Source organism: Haemaphysalis longicornis, unplaced genomic scaffold (assembly GCF_048455015.1).
Source record: "Haemaphysalis longicornis isolate Haplotype H1 unplaced genomic scaffold, Haemaphysalis longicornis Haplotype H1 scaffold_9, whole genome shotgun sequence".
Taxonomy (NCBI): Eukaryota; Metazoa; Arthropoda; class Arachnida; order Ixodida; family Ixodidae; genus Haemaphysalis; species Haemaphysalis longicornis.
In genome coordinates, this window is record NW_027526460.1 from 33,757,155 (window position 1) to 33,778,847 (window position 21,693).

The 21,693-nt window shown below is 46.8% G+C and overlaps 2 protein-coding genes across 2 annotated transcripts; one reads left to right on the forward strand and one right to left on the reverse strand.

Annotated features, from left to right (window-relative positions):
* Window positions 1-385: 385 nt before the first annotated feature.
* Window positions 386-2,829, reverse strand: LOC144152682 (gamma-tubulin complex component 5-like). Its single transcript, XM_077684064.1, has one exon. The coding sequence runs from the start codon at window positions 2,672-2,674 to the stop codon at window positions 500-502; it is 2,175 nt and encodes a 724-aa protein (XP_077540190.1). The 5' UTR covers window positions 2,675-2,829; the 3' UTR covers window positions 386-499.
* Window positions 2,830-2,917: 88 nt separating this feature from the next.
* LOC144152683 (uncharacterized) lies at window positions 2,918-20,619 on the forward strand. The gene is made up of 12 exons (XM_077684065.1): window positions 2,918-3,135; window positions 3,249-3,359; window positions 3,666-3,719; window positions 5,016-5,169; window positions 6,009-6,309; window positions 9,814-9,928; window positions 12,522-12,661; window positions 14,361-14,522; window positions 14,639-14,791; window positions 16,633-16,803; window positions 17,555-17,732; window positions 20,391-20,619. Exons 1-12 carry the CDS (start codon window positions 3,033-3,035, stop codon window positions 20,540-20,542), a joined length of 1,794 nt encoding a protein of 597 aa, XP_077540191.1. The 5' UTR covers window positions 2,918-3,032; the 3' UTR covers window positions 20,543-20,619.
* Window positions 20,620-21,693: the final 1,074 nt, after the last annotated feature.

The window sequence follows — 21,693 nt, forward strand, 5'->3', positions numbered from 1 at the left end:
CATCAAGACTGCATTACGATTGCATCAGTTGAGGCAGGTGGCGGCCCACACTTCGACTTGACATCACCCCCGGCTATGTTAGCTGCAGTGAGAGCACCACAGCCACGCAATCTTTCAGGGATGGATTGACAGCGAATATTTTTGCTGACATGCCTTATCTACTGCTCATGCAATAATAGGAACTGTGTTTTGAAAGAAGCAGCGTAACTCGTGTCTCAGTGCTGCACATGCTATGCATGTAATGCAGCCGTTGGAGTCCCACGACACCAGTCTTGCATCCATTTGCACTCACGTGGGTCCACTATGACAATGCGTGCCACAAAGCCATCGAGATTAGACGTCTTGCTGTATAGCAACACGCTGTGCAGAACAGGCCCACCATCACTGACTGAATCGAGCACATTTATTAATACCTGACAGCAGTTGTAAATGAAAAGGACCGGTTATATACACAGAGAGTAAGTAGTGAACACAAGGCACAAAACAAAAGCCACCGCTCTCACGCTACGACGGGCTGTAAATACTGCGAATTCATGGCAAACGTTAAAAGCTGGGATGAATCCGCATACCCCCGGTTCACACGTATTTTGGCCAGATGCTTGAACTTGATGTGAGCGTTCAGGAAGCTGTCCTCAATGCTTTTCACTTCCGCGGGAAGAATGTTTTTGATGCCCTTGTTCCACAGAACGTGCAACTTGATGCACAGCTTTAGCATTGTCAGTATTGGCTCCTGCAGGTCGACGAGCGGCTCGCCCAACAAGCACTGGCGAAACGCTTTGGCAACAAAATCCTCGTGGCACTTTATCACAGTGTCAAGGTCCGTGGCTCTCTCTAGATCCCCGTCAAAGACCAGTTTGCTGCCATGAAGGGCTTCTTGCATAAGACAGCTGTGGAAGGCAATCAGGAAACTGATGATCTCGAACCTAAGGAGCTGGAGGGAATGGGCGGTCTGCTTCATTGCAGGCGTGTCCGCTCTGCAGCAAAGATCGTGGAAGCTGAGTTCCTCAAGGGCAAACTTGGCACATTTAACCTTGCAGAGGAAGACAAAAATGCGGTTGTAAAGGGCGAGGGTTTTGTCGGTCAAGACAATCGTAATTGGCCACGCAACGCTGTATGTGAGGACAACGTTGTCGAACCCATCCAGCCATAGCTTGGGCGAGCTCTCTCTCAGCTTCATGCTGAGGCCTTTCAAGAGAGGCGTTTGGCTATGGTACCAAGACAGGGCTTCTTGCAGCGCAAAACTCAAGAAGGACAAGTTTTGCCAGGTCTCGGGAGACCTTGACAAGAGTCTGGAGAACAGTTCGGTCGTGAACGAGTGCATGATGTCGCCGGCAAACATGAGGAAGTGATTGTGGACGACGTCAATGTGCTGGGCGAGATTGCACCCTGACTTCAGGTAGTGGATAAACTTGGCACTGTTTTCCGAACACCTCTCTGCTACAGCGTTTCCAACTGCTTGCTTAATCTGAAGCAGAGTGCACGAGAGGGGGCACTTGACATCGATCTCACTCAACGCGGGCTCGGGTGGCAGGCCGATCAACCCTTCACACTTGGCCTCTTGAGACCACTGGATCAATTCTTCCCGTATTTCCTTCACGTTTGCTAACCCTGTAGATTGCTTTGGAATTGCATGTTTGCTCTCTTGTATGCTTCCTGTGCTGCGAATGCTGCTGATGATGGAACTGTACAGAGTTCCCGGTTTACTCGGCAGAACGGCCCTTCTGCTTTCTGTGGCATGAACCAGATGCTCCATTGACTTGCCTGCCGATATGATTGGGGCTAAATGTGGGCCTATAACTGTGTCCGAACAGCCTGGATCACAGACGCAGAGGGAATCCTTCCAATAACTGACTCCAGCGCCCTCCGAAAATTTGGCATCCTCGTTGCGCCGGATCGGAAACTCTTGGAACGGATCCTGCAATATCCCGCTGCCGCTGAACGTGTCGATGAAGTCAATGTAGGGTTTCACGCTGTCTAGGTAGAGCGATACTGTCTGTGGCAGCACATTTTTTTGGTTCACAACAGTCGCATTCTCCAAGGCATGCTCTAATGCACTGAGCAGCTTCACTGTCTGTTGGACGCGGTTTTCTGGGCAATCCGTCACCACGGCACAGCGAAAGATGTTGTAAATGTGGCAGACTCGCTCAAAGTGGGGCTTTGCGTCTTCAAGCAACATTGCTAGCGTCAGTGTCTCTTTCTGTGCTATGAGCATTCTTTCCAGCTCCACGATGCGCCTGCTGTAGGGTTGTAGCTGCTCGAAGACCGAGCTCGCAAATGCCTTTACGGTTAATGTAGAAGACTTGGCTCCGGAGACTGATGAAATAAATTCTTTCAAATGCACCACGTAGGACGCACAGCGGCAGATTTCCTCCAGGACTGTCTTTACGGTACCAGTGGTCACATGCGACAACTTGAAGTTATCGTTAACGATGAATTCATTTCCGTTCCATGTGAACACGAATAGTTCCTTCGTGCCGGACATCATCCAGAGCGTTTCGCGCAGTAAAAGCCGCTCTGACAGCAAGGTTCGTTCGCCGGTAGAAATACCGTGGCTTTTCAGGTACTTTTCCCATTCCTTGACAAGATTTGCGGATATCGAAGTGCTCGAAGGGGCTTCGACTTGCGGGTCGCCAGGGTTCCAGTAGGGGGGCACAACGTAATCTGAGAGCGCCATATTATCGATGGCTATCGCCTGAGCGCTTGCTGCAATTGGGAACGAACCGAAGTTTGATCGGACATGCTTGTGTGCGCGTACTTGCTCATCTGAACACTGATTAAATGCAGTACTCAAAATTGCGCACTGACGGCGCCATAGAAAAAAGAAAACTACTTGGCTTGACTTGGCCAGCTAAATTTGTTTGGAGCTAGCTGATTGAACGATCTGCAGACGATCCAGGACGATCCGACATTAGACAAGTCAGGAAGCGCTCTTTTGCGCATTGCGTGTGATCGTGGTCGGGGTGCACTGCGCGGTCCGTGTCATTTTGCGGAATTTGGTATCTGTGTTAACGCAACTTTAAACAGCTCGAGAGATGGCGATCCCCGAGCAGATCATCATGCGAAAGATCAAGAAGCGCCAGAAGACCAGAAAGAAGTTGCGAGCCCTGAAGGAGCTGGAGGACGAATGTCGTCAAGGTAGGCTGCCCGCTCCCGTCAGTTTATTACCACGTGTATGGCGTGACATACTTTGTGAACAGCAGCTGAAAGCTCAGCGTTTGTTTGTCTTTTCGTTTGTTCTCTTACAAAAGAAAAAAAAGTGAAATCGAAAAAGCAAGAAGAGACTGCTGACAACGTTGACGAAGGCGCTGGAGAACCCTGCCAAGATGAGCCCACCGCTGAAACGGCTGCGGAGCAGAAAGGTAAACGACACCTACATCAAAACCGCTTCTCTGTGCGCAGTCGATACCTTGCGATCGAAAGCTTTTCTTGCCGCAAAGATGCCGGCTACCCAATTTGTTCCCTCTTGCGTTTAAGTTCGCTAATAGGAGCTGTTTGTGCTAGAGTGCTTGTGAGATTGGGCTAAAATGAACTGTTGACAGGCAGATTTATGCTCCCGACCAACTGGTTCGGAGATTTTAAGAGTTAAGGAAGAGTCTGTATCTGCTTATCTGTCGTGTGTACTTTCGTGGCTTTAATCTGATCTCTTTTTCTCGTATTTAATCAAGACGAAACAGAGGCCGAACACGCCGAAGAGACGACGGAAGCAGAGCCCGAGCCTTGTGAGTGTCGTCAAACTTCTATTAACATCTACCTTTAATGACTGAAACGTCTGATACTAACTTCGTGAAAAAGACAGAAAATCCTCGTTGAAGGCACGTTTCTTAAGTGGTTTCGCGGTGCTGAGTTTTAAAAGATGGAGGAAAATTTGCTGCCTTGTTTTCCTATTTGTCTGTGACAACGTTTGAGTCCACGCTAAAATCCCCCCTTTTTTTTATGTGATTTCTGCGCCGTGTAATTTCTAAATTTCTCAACAGTGATAGAACGTTTAATACCCCCGTCACACGGGCACTTTCAATCCGGATTGAAGCGAAGCACGATTGACCTTTCGAGCGCGTTCCACGCACCGCCGCTGCTACACGGCAGGTTTCAATCCTGATTGAGAAGTTGCACCGGTTGCGCTCATGTACGCCAGACGGTGCCAAAAATGTACTTCGCGGCCGGCGTCTGGTAACTTTGTGCGGTCGTAGGTATGTGTCACTGTATAAATGTTATCGCACGTTTGTTTGATTTAAGTTCTTTGACACAATTTGTGGCGTTAGTTGAAGGTGTCACCTTCTGTGCCGTTAATCAGTGGGGATGAGAATCACCGCTTTTTTCTGATCGCACTTGGAATCCCGAATCACACTTGGGAAACCAGGGTTGAGTTCGAGTGGGATCAGGCTCCATCGCGATTGAAACTGCCGTGTAGCAGTGCCCGATCCGGATTGAGATCTATCCGGATTGACTCAATAACGATTGAAAGTGCCCGTGTGACAGGGGTATTAGTTCAGTGACAGGAAGTTGTATGCACAAGAAGCCTTGGCTCACTTTTCCAACCTGTAGTGGCACAGATTGAAATGGCATTAAAATCTGTGTTTTTGCAGGGTTTTGTCTCCTCCAATGAGGAGCTGCTGCTCCTGTATGCTTCATTATTAATCTGAACGTGCCTGCTGTTTTTAATGGTTTTGAAGGTACGTTGCGCTTGCTGTGAACATAGAGACGGGCACGGGAAAGTCTATGTTTTTTCCCGTTCCCGTCTCTGTGTTCACAGCAAGCGCAACATACCTTCAAAACCATGTTACACCAACTAGCCCAACATCAAGCTTTACTGAACTGCTGTTTTTAAGAAAAGCACAATGAGCTCTACACGGTGGTGTTTCGTTTTTACAAAATCATTTTCTTTAAGCTCTGTGGAGCCGCGTATTTGGCAGAATTGCAGTTTTAGTTGGTTAATAAAGACTGTCTTGTGGTTTACGTGAAGATGGTTACTGATGCTGTTTTTGTCTCTCTGTCTCGTCTCTTGCGCATGGCGGCAGTGCCAGGGACAAGCTTCGGGGTGTTATCCGACACTCGGTTCAGTTCCCTGCGCGGCAAGGTTGCAGACGCCACCCTGAAGGCTATTGAGAGCATGGGCTTCACGCAGATGACCGAGATCCAGGCCATGACAATACCGCACTTGCTGGAGGGACGGTGAGTCGATGTGTGACAGTGCTGGCTTTAAATGTTTGCACTCTTCTCATCACTGGACTGCCCATCTCTTTACATTTCTTCTATTTTGACTAATCCGATGCCCCCCCCCCTTCCCTTCCCCATCAGTGCCAGGCAGGTTGCTTTCACTCCTGTTTTGTGCCCGTGGGAGTGACTCGTGTTCGGTCATTTTGGACAAGTAGTGTCACAGGCCAAACTGACCGAGCGGCTACATATCTCCTCTCACAGGGCAGTCAAAGACTTTGGCTTCTCTCAGTGGCAGTGTCAAAATTACTAAAACAAGAGGATGCAGTGTCTGTGTTCTCCTTTTCCAAATGAAGTGTTGCCGTCAGTTGAACTTTTTGCATGCCCAAAACATTGGGAGGGTGTTGAATGGAGAAAGTTGGCAACAGTGGCTGGAAAGGCTGCTGAACAGGGGGAGCCGATTCATTGGTGTAAAAAACTGTTCAAGCAAGAAACATACAAAGTGCTGAGATTGAAGCTTTCTTTTTATGTCAGTGCCATAACTAAGCTATGAGGAGTGCCACAATCAGTTCGCACCACTGCTGTAGCATTTGTCAACAGGCAAAAAAAAACGAAAAGGGAAAGCAAAGGGTACAGTTAGATTTGGGGATTGTTAAGCTAAAGCTAAAGTTGAGGGCTTGAGTTAGCTTAAACCGCCCGGGGTCTTTTAACACAAACCTCGCGTGTTGTACATAGGCGCTTTTGCTTTTCATCTCTACATGAGAGGTGTCTGCTTCAGCCCAGTTTGAAACTTTGGCCACTGTACCACCCCGGTGCACGTTGTAGTTTTGAGCCTTCCTCCCCTTGCACGTTGGCAGGGACGTGGTGGCGGCGGCCAAGACCGGCAGTGGCAAGACGCTGGCCTTCCTGATCCCGGCCGTGGAGCTGCTGAGCAAGCTCAAGTTCATGCCCCGCAACGGCACGGGCGCCCTGGTGATTGCGCCCACCCGGGAGCTGGCCATGCAGACCTTCGGGGTGCTGCAGGAACTGCTGCAGGGCCAGAACCAGACCCTGGGGCTCATCATGGGTGGCACGAACCGGCAATCGGAGGGTGCCAAGCTGGCCAAGGGCGTCAACTTCCTCGTGGCCACCCCGGGAAGGCTGCTGGACCACCTGCAGGTACAGTACGGCGGGGCAGTGGGGTGGCCAGGAATATTTTTCAAAGGGGGTGTTTTACGCTGCCAGATAAAGAGAGAGAGAGAATGAGAAGATGCCACTCTCAGGGTGGAGGGGGTATGCCGTGCTCAGAAAATTTCCAGGTGTGTTCTGACACCAAAACACCCCCCTGGCTACGCCCCTGGTACGGGGGTTGCATGCCTTGGCTTCACAGAGTTTGCCTTGCATGCAAGTTGGCTAACTGTCCACTGGAAAAGCAGTGATTTTGGGTAGTCTAAGAAACAATTTTTTCCCGCTCGCACAAAATATCCAACATACAAGTGTGTGGTTTCAAATTGTAGAAGAGTAAATTTCCTTTGCAGTAGTAATCGTTTCAAACAGAAATCCTTATTTGAAAAAAAAAAAGAAGAAGAAGAAAAAGAAAGCTGTACAGAAAAGTTTTGGGACAAACACAATGAAATAACCAAAAATGCCGGTGTTGCTTCACACAGAAAAAAACACAGAGAAAAAATTTAAGAGATACATTTTGTGCATACAGTGCTATCAGTGCAAAACTCCTGCAAATACTAAATGCCTAACTAAAATTTCTTGCCTTCAAAAAAAAAAAAATTCTAGCACTAGTGGGTTTCGTTCTGCTGTAGTTCCTTGAACTTGGGAAGCATAGATTGGCCGCATGTGCATTGCAGAAAACCTTGAGTTTTCTGTGATGCATATGTGTCCAAATCGCTAAAAATGCGGTGTTTCCGTTGCGCCGTAACATGCAATGTCGACGGCATATCCGTATCATCCGAGTGCCCGTCACATGACACTGGCGATGTACAAAATTATGGTGTGCAGGAAAACAAACCAAACAGGATGCAAGTGTCTCTACTACTTAGTAGATGGCTCCAGCTCTGAGAGCACACTCGGAAAGTGCCAAATTCGAATTGCAAAAACGTCAAAACTTGAACTTGAAAGCATCGATAGTATACTATCGATTTGAGTAGGCGTGGGCAGGAAAGTGTTAAATGGGACCCACTATTTCATCACCTGTGGGCTTAAAAACCATCCTGCTCCAATACGAAATGTTTAGCAAATCCGTAGCAATGTTCCTAACAGCCTCGTTTGCTTGTTTTAGAAAAAATGTCACTTGTTTACTGAAATAAAAAATAGGCAAGAAACACATTTTAGTTTAGCTAGTTTGCACTAGATGGCACTAGCCTTCCAGCAAGTGAGAGTTTCATTTCTTTGTTTCAGTACAGAAAGGACACATTTCTAAAATAAGCAATTGAGGCCGTTGGGAACATTTCTATGGATTTGTAAAACTTCTCATATTGGTGTGTGATGCTGCTCAGGCCTGGGGTCATAGATTAGTAAGTCCCATAGGAATCTTATCAGGTGAAATGGTTTGAGAGCATAGTCAATAAGTGCAAACAGTATGAAGATTAGATGATGAGAAAAATAACTTCAAAACTGGGTGAAAAGATTTTTTTTTTGTTCCTTATTGTGGGCATTGTTCGCTCACGAGAACGACATAATTGAAGCTGTATAGCCGGTATTCAATGGCGTGGAATGCATGCAGGCAACCAAGTGCGTGCTGCCATATCTGTGGCCAAGCATCTGTTGCTAGGCGACATTGTGCGTACGGCCCACAGATCAGGCACCCCTCTTCTCTTGCATGCAACCAACCCTGCGAGAGCGCCGTCACTCGTTACGTTGGGCTCCGCGGGATGGCGGTACTTGTCCATGCTAAGCACGACTGTGAAACACATGACTGTTTCACATTACAAACTCTACCTCAGCGAACGCAATGTATTGCCTCGAGTTCAATGTGAGCGCGATTAATAACATCTCTGTTGACGCCACTGTTTAGAATCGGATTGGAACGGAGCAGATGACGCAAGCCAATGTTTTTTTTTAATTCGGCGTGCAGCCGCAGTGGCCCAAGCAGCGCCGTGTCTGTGGCGCATCGGCCATGTCTGTGGCCGTTACCAGCGTTTCCAAGCGAAGAAATTGACCGCTAAACTTTTCAACGAATACCGCCTATAGTGGTTACTGGTCGGCTGCCTTTCAGTTGCTGCAATAAATGCTCTCGATGGCCATTGTGAAGGAAGTCTCTACAAAAGCAGAAGCTGGAGGCCTAATCGGCTGCGACAAGCAACTCACACACTGCCGCTCCCTGCTGGCAATAACTGAGCTATCGCAGCGCTTCCGGGTGCAAAGGAAAGAGTGCAAATGTTTATCTGCAGGGTTGTGGGGCCTCTTTAGAGCTTTACGGAATGGATACAGAAATGTGTTCGTTGAACTCTTATGCGCGGCTGCATTTAGGCATCGGGTTATTTCGGAGCTTAATTTGTTGGGAAAAGCGCACGAGAAAACAAAAAGAACATCATGCAATCGTCACGGCTGCAGCAGCGCCGTTACGTCACATGCATTTGCAATGTGGTTTACTGTCTCACTTAGCCAAAGTTCGGTTTTCATCTATTTTGTGGTTTTGTTTGTTTGCACACACAATTTGTGTAGGTTTAGCATGTTCACAATCAGCCAAGTTCTATCCTACGGACTTGCCAGAATCGATAGCATCACCAAATTGGCAAAAAGCATGGTACATGGGGATTGGCATGTTTGAACCTATTCTTCTCGTTAATAAAACGTGTAAATCTTGTCTCTAAAGCTGAGAACGTGGCTCGTAGATACTAAGCTTTAATCAAGTGAACAACTTTGCTTTCCTCTCTTTGGCATAACTCTCATAGCTTCTTCTGGTCATATGATAGACATCAGCTGAGGGTGAAACATAACATGTCTGGTTCAGTGGTTGGACATGGGGTGACAAGCTGTTTTATCCACCTTGTTCAGGTTCTCGAAAGGACGGCATATAACTAAAAGGTGCAACGTGGCTTTGTCGTGCCTTTTTTTTTTCTCTCCCTCTTATCGGGAGGCAGCATCGTGCCATTATGAAATGCTAGTTTCGATTGCATGGTTAAAAAATAGCAAGGGAAAATCACACTATGGTCACATGTCTGATTTGGACCCCGGAAGAGGCTTAGTGAAAAGCTGCACTCTCATTTTAAAATGGAAAACAATACCAGCGATGACAGAACAAACAAACAAACAAAAAACGATTGTGGGAGGTTTTTTTTTTTTTTTTTTTTTTTATTATTACATGGGGTAAGAAGTTGGGCCTTCATGGTGGGGGATCATTTGAAAAGTATATTGCACTAGGAAGAAGTTCTGCTGAGGACCCAAAAAATGGAAAAAAACGTAATGCCTATAACCAAATATCGCACGCTGCCCCCCCCACCCCCCTCTCGCCCTTTTTACACGGTGCTGTTGGGGTAGTGTTCATTGGAACAGCAGTTAATAAGGGAAAGGAGAAATGAGCATTGAGCTCTTTGCATCCTCCTTGCCCCCAGATTCTGAGGATCCAAGTTTTGAGGCCACTATGTGGGCAGTTCCAATGACGTAGTTCTCCTCAGAGTGGCTTATCTGAGCGTTAAATCAAATTGTTTCTTCTCATTTAATTTCCAGAACACGTCAGAGTTTGTGTACAAGAACCTGCAGTGCCTCATCATTGACGAGGCGGACCGTATTCTTGACATTGGCTTCGAGGAAGAGATGAAGCAGATCCTTCGGCTTCTTCCGAGTAAGTCCTGCTTTCGAGGGCTGCACTGCGAAACCGCTCTCATCTAAGCATGCGTGGACTCCGAATGTAATACAAGAACTTTGGTCAGCTGGTGCATAATCCATACCTGCCAGGTTTCCCGAATTTTCCAGGAGACTCCCGAATTTTCATGGTTTAGTACGATTGTACGACCGAAACAAAAATCTCCCGAAAACGCACCCGTCTTTGGCCAAATCTTTTTCCCAGTCTGGCCACAATGCGCCGGAGGTATACCTGAACCCGACACCAATCGGCATCGTTATCAGTGAAGTGCTTAAAAAACGTAGTCGGCCGTGCGCAGACGGTGAACCTGTTCGTCCCATTGTTAGTTTACTGTTAATGGAAGCGCAGCGCCACCGCCACTTTCATGTACGCACGAGCACGGCCATTCTGGATGGCAGCTCTGAAGATTTAGCAAGTCTCCAGTGGTGTAGCTTGTTGTTAGTTTAGACGAAAGGACAAAACAGTTCAGTTCCTGCTGTTTTGTATTGCGCTTGCAGTACTATTTCCAGGACTGTCTGAAAGGGGCGGCGGCAGCCACGTCGAACACTTAAGTGGTGTAGCTTGTTGGTAGTTTGGACAAAGAAACAGTTCATTTCCTGCTATGTTGTAAGTTAATAAAAAACAGTCTGTAAGGTTACCCATTCTGTTGTTGCTACAACCCCCCCTCCGGTCAGATCTCCCTAATGCCATCCCGGCAAACCTGGCAGGTATGATAATCTTCAAGGATTGTCCAGCATTAAAAGTTACTAACAAGAGCAAAGAAAGGGGATATCCAAGGCTGTGTGTATACCCTGAGTGTGCGCTTTGCATGCCATACTTTCTTCAAGTTACACATCATCTAGTCAAGTTCACTTCTATTCCACCAGGCGATGTTTAATGTGTTTCTTTTTGGAAATGCCACTAGAGCATTTCCAGCATTGAAATTTGTAAGAAGCTGTACCGTGCTCGTCATCCTTTTCTCCACTTCTTTTGTCACTGGACATTGTCTTTGTTATGCCTTGCTACCGTTAACTATAGCGATGCTTGGAAAAGAAGAAAATATGTGGTTGATCCTTCTTTCATAGGAATCGGCAAAACAAAAGTGAAATGTGTTTTCACAGGAGCAGTTGAATGTTTATTGTGCATCGATATGAAGATGTCGATGTTGCGACATCGATATTGCGAGTTCGGCAGACGGATAAACACACCAGCTTACGCTGCTATACGCTGCCCTATCGAGGCGCCAACTATCGGCGTTCATTAGCGTCGTGACGCACTACTTCGCGTCGCCTCTCCTAGATGGCAGCACCACCTGAATGGAGCAGTTAGAGGGAAGGCCATAAGGCGCATTTGTACAACCATGCGGGCTTGACTTCATGGCCCAGTAGGCAGAGCATTTCACACCTCCCGTTGCGGCCAGAGTGATCATGAAGTCGAATCCTAGCGCGGCCACGTCAATTGAGAATTTTCTGGTGAAGTCATTTCCGTGACGGATATGATGTCGGTGAGGTTTGTGTACCCCGGCATAAAACACTTTTGTGTTAAAAAGTTGCACTAGTTATGCAACATACCAGTGCCGCAGGCATTTTTTCTGCTCATGGTGACATTGTAGTCGTTATCTTCGCTGATGAAGTTGCCCAGGCGGGGTGCCATGTCAACTGCACACTGTACGAGGTATCCGTGTGAGGGTACATAGGAGCATGTCAAGGGGCCAGAGGTTCGACGTTTTCCTCCACAGAACATTGGTGAGGAGAATGTGTGGCTCTTGCAGTTGTCATCACCATAGACTTGCAATGTGGCCTTGAAATTGGATCTATAAGAAGCTGAGCTGGAGTGCCAGGGGTGTGTTTGCACCAAGTGAGGCAGCGCTGTCGAAATAAGAGCAGTCCCTTGGTTGGAAGAGTATTCTTTTGGGTGTTGACAACATTTTTCAATCGCCTGTTGTGGTGGCTGAGGTGTTGTGCTGCTGAGCCTAAGGACTTAGGTTTGATCCTGGCTGCGGCGGTTGTTTTCTTTTGATGGAGGTGAGAAACACCTGTATGTCAAGATTCCAGTGCATGTTACAGATCTCGAGGTTGTGGAAGTTAATCCCTAGCCCTCCACTACAGCGCGCCTTAAAGCCCAGGTGCTGCTTCGGCGTGCAAAACCCCAAAATTTGAACCCTTTTTTTTTATTATTTCATGAAAATAGTGATCGGATATTGCCACTTTAGAGAATATGGATGAGGTCGTTTGGGGGAACTTTTTTTAAGGAGTTTGTAGTCTTCACTTGTTCCCCACCCCCTTCTTTTCGATGAAAGGAAGTGAATAAAAGAACAAAAGCAAAGCTTGTGGCATCTCTTCATAAGAAGTTGTATTTGAGCCGTATTTAGTATTAGACAAAACGGCTTGTCCACTAACAGCTGTTTACGGGTTTCTGAAGGCAAATTCATTGTCCTTTTATGACCCTTCTATTTTGTTCGTCCACATCACACGGTGCTTGGGAAACTAAATATCCACCTTCGGGACCCGGGCAGTGAAGTAATTTTGTAGGGAACAGACAAAGGAGCGACACTTGCCGATCACAGCCATGCCTGTATGTCCTGCCTTTGCAGAACGGAGGCAGACAATGCTGTTCAGTGCAACACTGACCAAGAAAACAGAAGACCTGGTGAAAGTGGCGCTCAAGACCGAGCCGCTCTACATTGGTCTCGACGAGCAGAAGGAGAAGGCCACAGTGGAGGGCCTGGAACAGGTGGGACTGACTTTTCATAGCGTGGTGCTTGCATTTCCTGCTTCCCTTGGGCTCAGTGCAATCAGGGACTGGCTTTTGGGAGTGTGCTTTCATTTATTCACATGGCTTGCTTATTCGAGCTGTGGGAGCGCAATCAATTTTGTGACAAGGCCGTGTCACCCAATATTTCTGGCTTTGTCTGCAGCAAGTAATGAGCTTCAGATACGAACGATAACCAAGTTGCAGTGCATACTTCTGCAGAACATTTGTTAACTGGAGTCGCTGCCAAAGAATATAATATCCTTTCAGTGAAGAGCAATGTGCCCTGCCAATGTTGCTGACGGCTTGGCTTGTGATTGTGTAAAGTGATTGTGATTGTGCTCCGTTAACTCACCGCCAATACACAAGGTTCGTTTGTTTTGTGTTCAGCAGGGGGCACTCTTGCAGAGCACAATTTTCAAATTGTGAGCCACAGCATTCGTGCTCATGTCTCCGGCTACTGTAGAGATTTATTTTGGTTATAATGCATTTTTAGTGTTTCTGCTTGTGCTGTGGCGTGATATGAAGTTACTGCGATCGTCCATGGCATCAGCAACCACACCGAGATAAAAAAATATGGAACAATACCTTTTCTATTTCTGCTGCATTTTTATGCAAGGTAACAAGAAAGTAAATCCTCAAGAATTGCAGTGTGTGTATGGAGAGGGGGAGGGGGGAATTATGCGAGTAAATATGGTATGTTATTCAGTCAAAACTCAATCTAACGAAACCCAATGTTATGAATTCCCTGACTTAATGAACAAATTCGGATTCCCCCGCAGGTTCCTATACGGCTAAATTATTTTCTGAACTCGAACTAACGAAATATATTTAGTGCCATATTCCTGATTAACAAAATATTTTGAGTTCCACAAACCCTCAACATGAACAAGAAGGAGAAATTGCACCCAGTTCCTGGGAACAGCTTCATCTGCTTAACGAGGTGGCAGCAGATCTGAGCTTCCACGGCTATCTGAGCACCGATGCAGACACCGACAGGACGGAGGTTTTGAACAGTGAAGAAATCACACATTTAGTTTCCGGCACACAAAAGGTGTCGGAAGTTGCTGACAACCCAGAAACTGTTGAAGCTCCTGTGCCCACTCCAGGCCAGGTTATGGGCGCTGCTGACTTGCTCAGGTGCTTTGTTGGGGATTGAACATGCTTGCATGCTACGAAAAGTTGTTCCGACAAATGCTAACAAGGCGTTTGCAAGCAAAAATCCCAAGCTTTTTTTTTTTTTTTTTCCAGGAAATAAATTCCTTTCCCGCAGAGCCCCTAGTGTTTTATTATTATTTTCACCGTGGACTTCAAGCTCATTGCTAAATTATCGGCTGGTGAGCACTGCAGCCCCCGCAATTACGATGTCATGGTGGCTGCTGGGATGCGCCTTCCTTTAGACATCAAATTTATGGAATCAACTGCTTGTAAAATGACAGTCCTGATTTTACGAAGTTCTCGATTTGACGAAACAGTTCGTGGTGACTTCGTGAGATCGGGTTTTAACAGTATAGTAGGTTCAAACTAAAGAACAATGGTTTCATACTTACAGGCTACGGAACTGGAGCACCCCATTTGAACAAGCAGCACACTCTGAACTAATTTTTCTTTTGGAGTGTTGTGTTCCGCTGTGCGGCCTGTAGTATTGTCATCCTTGCGGGTGTCCTCTTCTTTCCCCCAGGGTTACGTGGTGTGTCCCTCAGACAAGCGGTTCCTCCTGCTGTTCACCTTCCTCAAGAAGAACCGGAAGAAGAAAGTGATGGTGTTCTTCAGCTCGTGCCTGTCGGTGAAGTACCACCACGAGTTGCTCAACTACATTGACCTGCCGGTCATGAGCATCCACGTAAGCGGCGACACATGGCCATTCTCCTCTTTCTATCTGACAAGTGTGGGATAGAGTGTGTTTGGCAATCGTGCTTTTGAACAGGAGTTCCTGAGAGCATTTTGTTGCATTTGCAGGGAAAGCAGAAGCAGGCGAAGCGGACGACAACCTTCTTCCAGTTCTGCAATGCAGAAACCGGAATCCTGCTTTGCACTGACGTCGCCGCCAGGGGCCTCGACATTCCCGAGGTCGACTGGATTGTCCAGTACGACCCGCCTGATGACCCCAAGGTGTGGAGGGACAGCTTCGCTTTGTTCTGAGATGCACCCCGTTTTGTGGCATAGTTTGGTGCTTTGTAGATGTGGTGATGACGGTGTCATTGATGCTTGTTGATATTTTGCTTTGTGGCCGACATGTCACTTGGCTCGTCGGGCAACGGGATGGGGCTGTGGTAGAACACAATCTTTTTTTTTTTTTTTTAACAGCATGTTGATGCTTTGATGAAGTTTTCAAAATGGACTTCTACATGGGTGGTGGTGGTTTTTACTTTGCCGTAACAGTAGAAGAGAAAGTGCACTAAAATGAGCTGAAGAAGAAGCCTGCACCAGTGAATAAAAGACAGGGCGAGTGTGAAATGCTGTGCAGAAGGAAACGTTTATGAAATCTCCAATTGCTGTGAAGAGGAGTGTAAAATCAAGAAGTGTGAACAGAAATGGGGAAACAAGGAAAGTATGAAATTTAACACCTGTGGGTAGCAGAGAGTTTGTGCAGGAGCAAAGGCAATGATGGCCAAGTGAGAATGTCCCGAGAGTCTTGTATGGAGGTGTGACAGCCATAGAGTTTCATACTAATATATACTAGAGGGAAATTTGGCGCCACTGTCTAGGGGAGCCGCGCTTAAGCGAGCGTGCCGTCATGTACCGGGTAGGCACGTTCCACTTGTCCTTGGTATGGCTCACGAACAGGCGTAAAAGTTGGCTTTGGCTGCAAAAATGCAACAATATTACTGCAGAAAAGTAATCGAATTTGTTCTGTTATTATAAAATTAAAGCTTCAGAAAGATTTATTTGTCAGGGATTATTTAGAAGCTTCATGAAAGATAAACAAAAAACAATGTTACCCCTTTTGACTTCGAGACGAAAAAGAAGCCATGTGGCTAACCGAGCCAAGGAGGCGAGGAACGTCGCTAGCTTCAATGGCGCCGCCCACGGCGGCCCGCGAATGCAGCGCCAGATTTCCCTCTAGTATATATTAATATGAAACCCTATGGTGACAGCAGGCTTTTTGAAACGCGAAGGATACTGGAGGGCTGACTTCAAGAGCAGTGCCTTGAAGAAGTGCCTGTACGTCCAGTCCACAGGGACTTGACAATTTTTGCAATCTTGGCCTTACAGAGGCCATGAAGACAAAATACAAGAACTAGCCTTTGGTAGCTCACTCAGCTTCATTACAGCTATGGAATACGTTTTTTTTTTTCTAACTGCAAAAATGCAAGAAATATTGAAAATTTTCAAATTTAATGCTACAGTGACGTAATATGGGCCAGCGCTTTTTAAAAGCATGTTTATCAGAGTGTTGACTGAACGTTAGCATTCAAGTGATACCATCAAACAGAACCATAGTCCATACCACAAGCTGCATGCAGCACTATGGAGGCTACATTGTTGTTAATAGAGCATCCACTGAGGGCACCTAACTCACCGCAAAGGGGGTTTTGAAAGGACCTTTTCGTCTCCCCTCTCGGCCGGTGCCTATTGTCACTTTCCTTCACGGTGAGTTAGGCGCCCTCAGTGGGCGCTCTATTGACAACAATGTAGCCTCCACAGTGCTGTATGCAGCTTGTGGTATGGACTATAGAAGCCCCACTGCAACTGCCCGGTCATGTTTCTTCATGGGGGCTTAGGTGGGTGGCCGCCAGTCACACAAGCATGGTTCTGTGACGTCATAGAGAAATTGCCGGGTGGGCTACCACTGCTTCCGCTATTTCCTGACTATCCCTATTAACTGTTTGAAGTTTGCTATAGAATTAGTGTCGTCGTTATCGGGACAAAGCAGTCTTTTGTCACCCCACTCATCTTTTGTCTTCATTGCGCCTTTAACGTGTGTGTTTGGGTGTTCTTTGTTTGCGCAGGAGTACATCCACCGGGTGGGCCGGACGGCTCGAGGGGAAGGCGGGCGCGGCCATGCGCTTCTGATCCTGCGGCCCGAAGAGGTGGGCTTCCTGCGCTACCTCAAGGTGGCCAAGGTTCCCCTGCAGGAGTTCGAGTTCTCCTGGGCCAAGATCGCCAACATCCAGCCACAGGTGAGCTGGAGGAGGAGGAGGCTTGGAACAGTGTTCAGTTGTGCTCAGTGTCCGAAGTGAAGGGAAGGGAATTGCAGGTGAGGGCTGACAGCTCCTGGTGCTTGAGTACAGTATACTTCTCATTTTTGCACGGTGCAAAAGGCCGATACAAAAAATCCACTCTGTGGAGGTGGATGACCTGTGGTTATTGGGTGTCCAAAAGCTCCCGCTCACATTGTGCTGTCGCTGGGGAAGCGGTCAGCGGGATTGTAGCCATGCTGCCGTCTGGCATTTTCCACCTCATGGTATTGGGATCCGGAAGAGAGTCATGCTTACGCCTGGTGTCTGTGGCCTAATTGTCTTCCTTTTTTTTTCTTTTTCTTTACGAGTCCATGTCACTGTGCAACACACAGTGTGGGAAGGCCAGCTTGCAAGACCCAAGCTTACACTGCCCCCTTAATTAAAGTCAGCTTCGCTTGTAAGCACAAATGCATTGCTGGAAAGACATTCCTTGTGATGCAGTATACAGCTTCTTGTATCAAAATATGAAGTGCAAGAGGCAAACAGGTAGCCGTAGAGAGCGAGTGTGCCAAACTGGGGAGGAGTGTAGCAGCTTTTTCCATATGGGGAAGTTAGTGTATAACGGCTCTGCTGTGAAAGGGGCATACTACTGAAAAAAAGGCTATTTGGCTGTGTGTATGTGCCTTGGGAAAAACCAGTATGGAACGAGTGACTGTCTAACTTATTACACCCTCACCTCTGTTGTGTGCAGCTGGAGAAGCTCATCTCGCAGAACTACTACCTACACATGTCGGCCAAAGAGGCGTACAAGTCGTACGTGCGCGCCTATGACTCCCACCATCTCAAGTCCATCTTCGATGTCAACACTCTGGACCTGATCCAGGTGGCCAAGTCCTTTGGCTTTCTGGTGCCTCCAAACATCGACCTGCGTATCCTTTCATTGAACGAGTGCCTAGGTGCAAGAAATGCTATAAACAGGAGACAGAACATGGTGCAATAGAGTTAAAAGCACCAAGACAGGTGCAATGCTCAGCGTTGCATTGCAACATGTCTTTCTCCAAGCCGTGACTTCTGCTGGGCTATTCTTTTACTGTGAATATCCATTAGGTAGCCCAACCCTTCATATGTGAACGTTTGAGAGCAACTTTCAGTTCTGCATTCAGCTATCACGGTGACACTTTTGTCCTGAAATAGAGACTTGGCAGTCTTATTTTTAAAGGAATACTGACGCAAAATTTTGGTGTTACGTTTTCTTCCCAGCTATGGGTGCCTACCAGCCCACTAATCATAGAATGGCACATTAGGGGGTTGATCGCAGCATAAACAATCACTTACGGCGTCGTTTATTCGTGTCAGTTTCGGTTTCAACAAAACGAACGCTGAGCGGCTGCCATGACAGGAGGGTGCCCCTGACGTCTGGACACTCACGCAAGCGAGGGCATGCGCGCTTACCGGCCGACGTTTTTACCATCCCCGCACGCCCGGGCAGCATGACGTCAGTCCCAAAGCCATGGCGTGATACACATGGCGTAGCAGCGCGTGCCAACTGCAGCCAGTGCGTCGGCCACGTAACGGGAGCCCCGACATCGGCAGTTTGGGGCAAGGAGCAGATGTCATTCTGGCCCGCTCTGGGCTTTTTCGTGCGGGCAAAGATTAAAAGTGGATTTAAAATGTGTTATACTGTGCGGTTACTGTTGAACCTTGCTGGGAGATATCTCCTGATAAAAAGGAAGCATTTTACTTAGTTATGTCAGCTTTGAAATTTTGTGTCACTTCTTTTTTAACACTGTCTTGCACCGCTAACTCTCGTGTAGAGTCACCACGACTGGAGGCAGCAAGGCACGTTTTCACAGCAGCTGACACAAACAGAGCGAAGCTCTCTCTGGGCTACTTTTTCTCTTTTCCCTTCACACCATTCCTTCCCATTCCTCTTTTCGCTGTTGCTTTACTTTTATTCCATGCTGAGCTCTCTGCTGCTCGTGCCGGTTGGCTATGCCGACGTTGCTCAAGGCAGAAATGGGTGCATAAGAACTGTGCCTTGAAAGATATGGCAGTACATGCAATTGCATATTTCTTTAATATAGGGATCAACAGCTTTAGCATGGACTTGAATCAGGGCATTGTGGGTCGCTAAAGGAATGAATATCCTGTCATTCTTGTCTCTGCTTGGGTCCCTTTTTCTCCACTCTTGGTTAGGCGTGGGTATTTTTCTGATTAGCTGTAAATTACCGCCTGAAGGTAAAGAGGAAATCATGTATTCAATATATGATACTCTATCAGAGTTCCCACATCATTAATAATTGCAGTTTTCTCAACCACCATACCGTATTTACTCGTGTAATGAACCCACTTTTTTTCCAGAAAATTTGCTGTGACTCTGGGGGGAGGGTTCCTTATGCAGGAAAAATTGCAACAGATTTCTAAAAGTTGAAATTTCATACAATAAAGTTGCCTTACCATTTACGTAAAAACACGTAGGTAAATATGTAATGAAATTTCGTTTCTATTCCATACATGCTAGTGGCCCCCTGCTTGCCAAGGAGCTGTCTTTTTCGATTAAGTCGCTTGTGGCTTTACATTCATTGTTGGCCCACAGCGCACAGTCTTCCGTGCCATCAAGGCACTCCGAAATTTCTTTTCTGACACTGGGAAACTTTCCTTCTTTGGGCCCACGAAACACACGGCGATCCCTGTTCACCGCCCAAAAACCTCTTGTTTTTGCCTGCAGCGTACATGCACTGGGTCAACACTAAAATGCTGTGTAGCTCATGTACTAGCCCATCGTACGGCGTGCACCAGGAGCACAAAAAAAGGTCGGAACACAGCTGAACAACACAACCACGGAGTGTAATGGCGAAGTCGCGGAACAGCAAGAGTGCAGGAGTGTGGAATACGTTTAGTGCTTTGTTCGCACCCCGCCAAAACCAGCCAGAACAGCAAAGGGCAGGGAATGAGTGCGGAGTACATTTTGTGCTTTGTTCGCACGCAGCAACGTTTTTATGGCACAAGAAGGTTTATTTTGTGTTCAGCAGGTGGCGCTCTGCAAGCACGCAATTTTTTAATTGTGAGCCACAGCATTCGCGCTCACGTCTCTAGCTACTGTTCAGATTTCTTTTTGTTGTAATGTAGTAATGTATTTTTAGCATTTCTGCACGTACTGTGGCATGATATCAAGTTACTGTGATCATCTTCAGCATCAGCAACCATGCCGATATAAAAAAATATTCCCGCTGCATTTTTTATCCAAAGTGACAGAAAAGTAAATTCTCAAAAGAAAAGTGGAGGGAGGGTTCATTACGTGAGTGGGTTCGTTACATGAGTAAATACAGTACTTAGGTGCAGCAGACATGTGCCCATTAGTCTTTGTTCTTATGCCTAACTGCACAGTATAAATGTTTCACTAATGTCTCTTTTATGCCCTTTGGTCGAGTGATCATTCGAGAATTCTCACCGGACTGACATAAGCCTGAGTGAAATGTTAACAAAAAACAAAATGCTGCTTTTCAGTGGTGCAAGTGAGATCCTAGCCTAAGGCTGTTGTGCCTCAGGGTGGCGAGTGCTGTGTCCTTAACTCGGTCTTCCCTCAGATGTGGGCAGCAGCAAAGCGCGGCCCAGGAAGAAAGGCCGGGCAGCCAACTACGGCTACGAGGGGGCTCCGCCCAAGAAGCGCGAGAAGTCGGTCATCTACAAGCCTGTTCCCGTCGGCACCGACAGCAGGAACAGGCAGTTCTCCCGGTGAACACCGCACAGCACCATACCACACCACCTCCACTGCTGGGCCTACAGACCAAGCCATTAAATTGGACCGCACACTTTCATCGTTGTATTCCTTCAAATTCCTCTACCAGTGTAGGAGAGGCATCAGCAGGACAGGTTCCATGTTACTTCCCAATAACCAATGTTAATTTTAATGGACTTTCCTGTATGATTATAACATGTTTGCCTATGAATAGTGTTGAGTATTTTGTGGCCCACTAAAACAACTTTTGCAAGTTCAGTGCGTTTTTCGAAATAATGAGACAATTACAAGGTAACAAATGGTAAATTCTGTTTGGTTATAACGAGACCTTTGACCTTCTGCTGCTTCATTTCCCACAGACGTCATGGTGTCTTCAAATAAAGAACACCAAATTCGCACATTTGGGTGTGACATGGTTTATCCAGCTACAGCACTGTTAGCTGTATAGAGTAACATGCTTATCATGTAGGCCACGGTTATTACATTTGCCTGCAGCATACTTTTGGTTTCGCTAATTGATTATCTATCCATGTAAAAAATCAAAGCACTTTCTTATTAAGAGAAAAATGGTTAAAAGGTGGAGCTTTCTTCCAAGCAACCCGGAGTCAATGTAAAAGTCCAAAATCCAAACTTTTTTAACTGTGTTGGAATGGTGAATAGAACAGACGTCAGCTTCATAATGCGAGGGGCCCAGGTTGTATTTCAACCACAAAAAACCTTTTTTCCCCTTGAAGTGTTTAATGTGCCTTCGCTTATCATCATCATCATTTTGTGAAACTGTGTTAAGTTGGCTTTCCTGCAGTGCGTTTTACTTGGGACAGATGACGCCGTCAGTGAGGCATAGAAAGTTTCGCTTTAAAAACGAACTAGCATGGGGCTTCTAGAAGTGTGCGATAATAGCGTCTTGGCACATAGCTAAGTCAAGCAACCCTGCCATGTGATATTATTGGAGAGCTACCAGACAGCAATGCGAGGCTGGAATGAATAACTTGAAGCAAGAGAAAGTGGCTGAATGTTTAACAAGTGTTCTCAGAATGATCCCGAATTTTTTAAGGAACCAATTCACACACAGTTAAGCTCACATGCTTGACACCACAGGCATTGCCGAGAACCGTAAGGAAAAGTCAGATTAAACAAAAAGCTTTTCTGAA